Genomic DNA, 9,127 nt, shown 5'->3' with positions numbered 1-9,127 from the left:
AAGGTGAAGAATTTCTAACTCGATTTTCCATTAGCAGCTTGGGACACAGTTGAAGCTGGTTGAAGCTGGCAAAGAGGACAGCTGATGGGCCCACTGCATGCCTTGAAAGAGCAGGAGCTGGCAGCGCAGCAAGGCTGAGCGTCGCCCCCTGCTGGCCAGTCGACGCGGAAGTGCATGCCACAGCACACCACAGAAGCCGCCTTTCTTTCTTCCTCTGTGCAGGGTAGGAAGGTTTCTGTGATCAGGAGTATTCCCCGGTGTTTATTACACACATACATCAGCGTAAACATAATTTGCCACAATTAGTTGGAGAGCCTCAGCAGAATTCAGAACTGATATTCATGGTCCCCTTTTGAAATTAGTTGAGGAAAAATGTTAGGGGAAAAAGAAAGTAGCAATGGCTTCTGGCTCTAATCATTTCCTTATTGATTTTCATTCACAAGTGCAACCTATTTTCTTCAGAGCTTCCAGAGCAAACTTATAAAAATGGAAATGAGATCATGTTACTCCTCTACTCAAAACCTCCAATGTCTTCTCTATACTCCTAGAAAACCAAGCTGATTCCTGCCTGTGCTGGCTTCTCCAGGTCCAACCTTGGGCCCTACTTGGCTACCTCTTTCACCGGCTGCTTGTTACCTGCCGTGTCAATGGCCACAAGAGCACAATGCATGACCTAAACAAACATGTGGCAAATAAATAAAGGAATGGAAAGAGACCTGCTGTGTGGCATTCCAAAAATCCTGTTTTGGTTGCTTCATGCCCAAGTGTATTAAAAAGCTTTCAAAATTTTTCTTTTCAGTTCTAAGAAAAGCCATAAGCCATGAGCAAATAAAACAGCCTTTCACATTGTGATTCTGAAGATACATAAGTAGCCCAGGTGTCACCAGGACAAAAGAAATCACTTCAGGACACTGGTTAGTTATTGGTCATATTTTTACAAATCTTTTAGCATTGTCTCAATTGAACATTCTACCAAATTTTCTCAAAAGAGGAAATTAACCCAAGATCTCAGAAAATTATACATCAAAAATAGTCAAAATTTATTTACTACACTCTCTCCTAGATGGTTCAAGGTAGATAATTTCTGGGAGTCCAGTCCCTTCTCACCTTCAGGTTGGAATCAACAGCCCCTGCATGTGTTGGCGGGAAAGGAAGGGAGAAGGCATAGCTTTCCGTGAACAGACAGGAGGCACTCTGGACTAGGCTCGTTTTCCTGTTCTACTGGCTGCATGGAATGAAAAACGCTGCTTGTTTCTCTGAGCTTCAGCTTCCCAGGGCCCGCCGGACTGAGGATGAGCTTGGCCCGCCTGACGGCTGGTGTCGCCTGCTCCCTGGATCGGATCTTGGTCTCCAGCTCCTCGCCCTCGCTGCTCTCCAGCCCAAGCTGCCTCTGTCCCAAGCCCTCCCCGCGCTGGACACAGCGGGCCGCGCAGTCTCCCTGTGGAGTCCCCGACTACCCTCCACCACCACCACCCCCTTCCTCCCCACCCCGAAACAAAACTGTCCAAAGAAGCACCCAAATAGACCCCTCCCTCTGTCTTGCTCCCCTCTTGCTGAGGCCGCCTGGGTGTAAAGAAAGTTGGCTCGGTTGAAAGAGTTTGATGCCGCCAAGATGGCCGCGCCCCAAGAGACGCGGCGATAAGGGCGGGGCCGCCTCCCGCGAGAGCGGCCTCGGGCGCGGTTACCCGTCACCACTAGCGCCGGAGCACCAGGTCAGGTCCGTAAACTAGCCGAGTCCCTGCAGCCTCAGATTGGAGACAAGTCTGTGTGTGGTCCTGTGGTTTCATCTGGAGGGGAGAGGAAGGGTAAATATACCCAGGAGTAGAATGGCTGGGTCACACGGCAAACATGTTGACTGGTTCCAGTTCTGGACAAGAAGGAGTAAACTCACACCAGACTTTCTTTCCCATTGAACACAATTGTAAAATCTAGAAATGCATAGGCAGTTATTTGAGATCTCTTAAAAGTATCAGAAAGAAGGTGGAAAAATTCAAACTCAGTGAGTTTCCTGAACCTAAGCGAGTCAATTACCTGCTAAACCAGGAAGAGTGTTTAAACAAGACCCACTGTCTCATAAATTCATATTCAAACTATCCAGAATACAACCCCAAATTATTCAATGTGTATATGAGACAAATACAGCATAAAAGGAACAAGTAAGGTGACTATATGGTGGTAAGGCATCTACATTCCAAATGAAGTAATGAAAGTATTGATTCCAAGTACAGCATGAGAAGTAAGTATGTATTTTGTTGTCCTGTGAGCAACCATTAAAAAAAATACAAAGAGGGAAGCGGATGTGGCTCTGGTGGTGGGCCTTCTGCCTGCCATATGGGAGGACGTGGGTTTGATCCCTGGGGTCTCCTGGTGAAAAAGAAGAGAAAGCGTGCCTGCACAGTGAGCCAGTGCCCGGGCAGGTACCCGCGGGGCGAGCCAGGGCCCATGCAAGCAAGTCACGCAGCAAGATGGTGACCCATCAAAAGAGAGACAAGGGGAGAGTTAAGGTGAAGCACAGCAGAAACCAGGAACTGAGGTGGCGCAATTGACAGGGGACCTCTTCCCACATCAGGGGTCTGAGGATCAAATCCCAGTGAATCGTAGAGGAGAAAAGATGAGAGGAGGAGACAACACAGACAGCAAAGAGCAGAGGGGTGGGAGGAAGGGAAGGGGGACAATAAATAAATAAATCTTTTTAAAAATATAAAGAAATATAGTCAAAATAAAACAAATTTATATTTAAGTGTAATAGTAAAATGTGTTCAAAGAATCCAAAAGAAGGCAGAAAAGGAGAAATATAGAGTGACTAAAACTGGGGAATCAGACAGAAAACAAGGAAAAATCCAAACATATCAATGATTACATTAAATTTGAATGGTCCAAATATACCAGTTAAAAGAGAGTGTCAGATTGGATAAGTAAAAAAGACCCAAAAAAATGTCTATAAGAAACGTACTTCAAATATGAATATATAGGTGGATTGAAAGTAATAGGATGGATAAAGACATGCCACCAATCACAAGAAAGCTGCCGTGACTATATTAACATCAAAGTAGACTTCAGAGCAAAGAAAGTCACCAGGGATAAAGAGGGGCACTACGTATCAATAAAAGGTTCATTTCATCAAGAGACATAACTATTCTAAATATGCATGCACTTAAAAAATGAGCTTTAAGATACATAATACATAAACATACATAAACAATAAGTGTATAGTAATAGTTGTGAACTTACAAAACAAACATATATGACATCCTACAAGACTCTCATAACGCACCCTACCACCAATACCTTGCACTGTTGTTAAACCTTTTTAACTAATGATTACAGAGCATTGTCTAAATATTACTACTAACCGAAGTATTTTCCCCCAACCCACCCTATTACTATCTTTATATCATTTATATATGAACATACATAAACAATTAAGTGTACAGTAAATGTTGTAAACTTACAAAGCAAACATGCATAACATCATATGGGGTCCCATGCATCAACCCTTTACCAACACCTTTGCATTGTCATGAGATGTTTGCTATAGATTATGAAAGAATATTGTCAAAGTCTTACTATTAATTATATTCCTTATCTTACATTTGGTGTGTTTTTCCCATAACCCACCCTATTTTATTTTTTAAATATATTTTATGACAGAAGTTGTAAACTTATAAAACAATCATGCACATGTGCAGAATTCCCAAACAACACCCCCCTATCAACACACCACACTGTGGTGGAACATTTGTTACAGATAAGATAATATCATATGATTGTTACCATGTCCATAGTGTATATTTGGCTCACATTTTCCATACTGCCCCATTATCAACACAGTACATCTTCGACATAGATGCAAGAATATTATATTATTACTGCTAATCACAGTCCATAGGTCACTCCAGCTGTATTTTTCCCATGCGTCTCCACATTCCCAACACCCTGCAGTAGTGATATACATTTGCTCTAGTTCACAAAGGACACTCTTGCATCTGTACCATCAACCACAATTCTCATCCACCTCTTGGTTTACAGTGCTGTTCAGTCCCTAGATTATTCTCTAGCATTCTGTCAGTTGGCATTTACATACCTAGACTACCATTTTCAGCCACATCACTATTTGTTACCATTCACTCTATACATTTCCACACTTTTACGGTAAAGCTAATTAAAACTTCTACATATATTAAACATCAGCAGTCCATCTTAGTCCTTCTCTTATCTCCCTTAAGAATTCACCACCTACCACCAGGTTTTGAAGATATTTTCCTACAATTACTTCTAGAAGTTTTATGGTTCTTGCTTTTATTTTTAGGTTTTAGATCCATTTTGAGTTAATTTTTTGGATACGTGTGAACTAGGGGTCCTCCTTCCTTCTTTTGGCTGTGGATATCCAGTTCTTTCAGCACCATTTATTGAATGGACCATTCTGCCCGAGCTGTGTGGGTTTGACAAGCTAGTCAAAAATCACTTGACTGTCCATGTGAGGGTCTGTTTCTGAACCATTGATTTGTTTCCATTGGTCTATGTGTTTGTCTTTATGCCACTTCTATGCTGTTTTTACCACTATCACTAGGTAATATGATTTAAAGTCTGGAGATGAGGATTTGCTTTTCCTTTTGATGATGTTTCTGGCTCTTCAGGACCACTTACCCTTCCAAATAAATTTGATAATCATGTATTCAATTTTTTAAAAAGTGCTGGTGAAAGTTTTATTGGGATTGCATTGATTCTGTGTATCAATTTGAGTAGAATTGACATCTTAATGATATTTAGTCTTCTAATCCGTGAGCATGGAATATTCTTCCAGTTATTTACATCTTTTAAAATTTCTTTTAACATTGAGTTGCAGTTTTCTGAATACAAGTGCTTTACATCACTGTTTAAGTTTTTCCCTGACTATTGGAATTTTATGTCATATTTTACTTTCACTACTCTTTTGACAGTTTTAGTTCTTTTTATTGATATAATCTTCATTTCTAGACTCTCTTCCAGGCCTCTGTCTCCTGTCTTTTCTTTTCAGGCTCTAGCATATCCTTTACTATCTCCTGAAAATCTGGTCTCTTGCTTAGAAATTCTCTCAGTTTCTGTTTATCTGTGAATATTCTAATCTCACCCTCATTTTTGAAAGAGAGTCTTGCTGGATATAAGATTCTTGGCTGCAAGTGTTTTTCTTGAAGTATCTTAAATATGTCATAGCACTGTCTTCTTTCCTTCGTGGTTTCTGGTGAGAAATCAGCACTTAATCTTATTGAGCAGGGACTCAGAGAGTTAAATGATGACACAAAACACAATAACATATGTCATGGGAATTCCAGAAGGAGAAGAGAAGGGAAAAGGGGCAAAACAGTATTTGAGGAAACGATAGCTGAAAATTTCCCAACTCCTGTGAAAGAACTGAACTTACAGTCCAAGAAGCACACCGTACCCCAACCAGAATAAATCCGAACAGACATACTCCAAGACACATCCTACTCAGAATGTCAAATGTCAAAGATAAAGAGAAAACTCTGAGAGAAGCAAACCATCATGTACAAGGGACACCCAATAAGTCTTACCGCAGATTTCTCTTCAGAAACCCTGGAGGCAAGAAGACAGTGTATGATACAATTAGGATACTGAAAGAGAAAGACTGCCAGCTGAGAATTCTTTATCCAGTAAAACAGTCCTTCAAATATGAAGGTAAATAGAAAATATTCACAAACAAACAGAACCCAAGAGAGTTTGCAAAAAATAATCCACCTTTGCAGGAAATATTAAAGGAAGCCTTAGAACCAGAAAGAAAAAGACAGGAGAGACAGGCTTGCAGAAGAATTTAGAAGAAAGAATATCAGAAAGGATAACCAAAATAGTAACAAGACAGACAAAAATATCACATATCAAAACCAAAGAATAAAATGGAGAAAGTAAATAGTACATTTACAGTAGTATCATTGAATGTGAATGGATTAAACTCCCCAATCAAAAGATACAGGCTGATGGAATGGATGAAAACCATGAACCAGCCATATGCTGCTTACAAGAAACTGACTTTAGACCCAGGGATACAAACCAGCTGCAAGTGAAAGGTTGGAAAAAGATACTTCACACGAATAGTAACCAGGAAAGAGCAGGGATAGCTGTGCTACTATCAGACAAAACAGACTTTAAATGTAAAAAAGTTATAAATGATACAAAAGGTCATTATATATTAATAAAAGGAAAAGACCACCAGGAAGATATAACTGTCAAAAATATCTATGCACCTAACCAGAGTGCCCCAAAATACATGAGACAAACTCTGGAAAAACTAAAGGGAGAAATAGAATCTCTTTACAATAATTATTGGAGACTTCAACACCCCACTCACATCATTAGATAGAACTAGACAGAAGAAAAACAAGGAAATAGAGAAACTGAATAATATGATAAGCAGACATCTACAGAACACTGCATCCAAACTTAGTGGGTTATACTTTCTTCTCAAGTGCCCATGGACCTTTCTCCAGGATAGACCACATGTTAGGGCACAATGCAGCTCTCCATAAATATAAAAAGATTGAAATTATACAAAGCACCTTCTCAGATCATAATTCATTTCCAAAGAAACTGGAAATCAATAATAGACAGGGAAGAAGTAAGTTCAGAAATGAACTAAATAATAACACTCCTAAATAATCAGTGGGTCAAAGAAGAAATTGCAAATGAAATCACTAAATATATTGAGACAAATGAAAACAAGAATACAACATATCAGAACTTATGGGATAAAGCAAAGGCAGACTTGAGAGGGAAATATAGAACCCTAAATGCCTATATTAAAAAAGAAGAAAGAGCTAAACTCAAAGATTTAACTGAACAATTAGAGAAACTAGAAAAAGAACAACAAACCAACCCCAGAGCAAGCAGAAGGAAAGAAATAATAAAGATTAGAGCAGAAATAAATGAAATTGAGAATAACAACAACAACAAAAAAAAAAACACAAGAGAAAAATCAACAAAATCAAAAGCTGATTCTTTGAGAAGTCAATAAAATTGACAAACCCCTATAGCCTAACAAAGAAAAAGAGAGAGAGATGCAAATAAATACAATCAGAAAGGAAAGCAGAGGAGTTACAACTGATCCCACAGAGACAAAATGAATCATTAGAGGATATTATGAAAGACAAACTGTATGCCAACAAATTAGACAACCAAGATGAAATGGGCAATTTCCTAGAAATGCACAACCAACGTACAATGATGCTATTAGAAATACAAGAACTTACCAAACCAATCACATTTAAGGAGATTGAATCTTATCAAAATATGATAATGAATATCAAAATATGAATTATCAAAAATATTCCAGCAAAGAAAAGTCCAGGACCAGATGGCTTCAGGGGTGAATTCTACCAAGCATTTTGAAAAGAATTAACACCAATCCTGTTTAAACTCTTCCAAAAAATTTTGAGAGGAGGGACAATTGCCCAACACATTTTATGAAGCCAATACCACCCTAATACCAAAGCCAGATAAAGATATTCAAGAAAAGAAAATTACAGACCAGTCTCTCTAATGAACATATGCAAAAATTCTGAACAAAATACTTGCAAATTGAATCCAACAGCATACAAAAGACTTATACATCTCAACCAAGTGGGATTTATTCATGGTATACAAGGCTGGTTCATCATAAGAAAATCAATCAACATAATACACCACATTAACAAGTTGAAGGAAAACAAAACACATGGTCATCTCAATTGATGCAGAAAAGGCATCTGACAAAATCTAGCATCCTTTTTTTGATAGAAACACTTCAAAATTTAGGAATAGAAGGAAAATTCCTCAATAGGATAAAAAGGCATATGTGAAAAGCCACAGCCAACATACTCAATGGGGAGAGGTTGAAAGCTTTCCCTCTATAGAGGGAACAAGACATGAATGCCCACTGTCACCATGGTCTTTCAATATTGTACTAGAAGTTCTAGCTAGGGCAATTAGACAAGAAAAAAATATTGAAAGCATCCAAATAGGAAAAAAGGACGTAAGACTCTCACTGTTTGTGGATGGCATGATCCTGTACTTAGAAAATCCTTAAGTATCAACGAACAAAGCTACTTGAGCTACCAAATGAGTTCAGCAAAGTGGCAGGATACAAGATCAACACCCAAAAATGAGTAATGTTTTTGTACACTAGTACTGAACAATCTGAGGAGGAAATCGGGGGAAATCCCATTTTCAATAGCAACAAAAAGACTCAAATACCTAGGAATTAATTTAACCAAAGAAGTACAGGACCTATATTCAGAAAACTATTAAACAATGCTAAAAGAAATTTTAAAAGACCTAAACAAATGGAAAGACATTCCGTGTTCATAGATTAGAAGAATAAATATTGTGAACATATCAATCTTACCCAAACTGATTTATAGATTCAATCCAATACAATCAAAATACTAACAGCTTACTTTACAGAATTAGAAAAGGAAATAACCAAATTCATTTGGAAAGGAAAGTGCACCCAAATAGCCAAAAGCGTTCTAAAAAAGAAGAGCAATGTGGGAGGAATTTCACTGCCTGACATTACAAAGCTACAACATCATTAGTCATTAATGAAATGCAAATCAAAATCACAATGAGATACCACTTAATACCCTCTAGGATATAACCAAAAGGTCAGATAATAAGAAATGTACACAAGGATGTGGATAAACTTCATACATTGCTGGAAGGAATGTAAAATAGCGCAACACTTTGGAAAATAGACTGGCAGTTCTTCAGAATTACTATTTGGCCCCCAAATTTATGAAAACATATATTGCACACGTTTATAACAGCACTATTCCTAATAGCCCAAAAGTGTAAACAACCCTAAAATCCATCAAATGATGACTGGATAAAGAAAAGGTGATATATCCATTATAGAGAAAACTATTTGGCCATAAAAAGCATGTATGCTATAACATAGATGAACCTTGAAAAAATTATGCTAAGAGAAAGAACCCAGTCACAAAAGGGGGTAGTGGGTGTAGCTAAGTGGTTGAGCACCTGCTTTCAATGTACAAGGTCCCGGGTTCATTCCCTGGTACACCTCCCCCCCTCAAAAAAAAAGCTCACATCTTCTATGATCCCATCTATGAAATGGCCAGATTAGACAAATCCATAGTAA

At 38.4% G+C, this 9,127-nt stretch overlaps 1 protein-coding gene across 1 annotated transcript in view; it reads right to left on the bottom strand.

The window, feature by feature from the left end:
* Positions 1–601: 601 nt before the first annotated feature.
* LOC131279372 (zinc finger protein 883-like) overlaps positions 602–9,127 on the bottom strand; it is a 79,415-nt gene continuing 70,889 nt past the window's right edge. Inside the window, exon 4 of the mRNA XM_071216538.1 lies at positions 602–636. Within this exon, the coding sequence (XP_071072639.1) occupies positions 602–636 (35 nt within the window). The remainder of the gene's footprint in view (positions 637–9,127) is intronic.

Source organism: Dasypus novemcinctus, chromosome 8, assembly GCF_030445035.2.
Source record: "Dasypus novemcinctus isolate mDasNov1 chromosome 8, mDasNov1.1.hap2, whole genome shotgun sequence".
Taxonomy (NCBI): Eukaryota; Metazoa; Chordata; class Mammalia; order Cingulata; family Dasypodidae; genus Dasypus; species Dasypus novemcinctus.
Note: the sequence above shows the minus strand (reverse complement) of the source record. Positions and strands in the feature narration are given on the sequence as shown.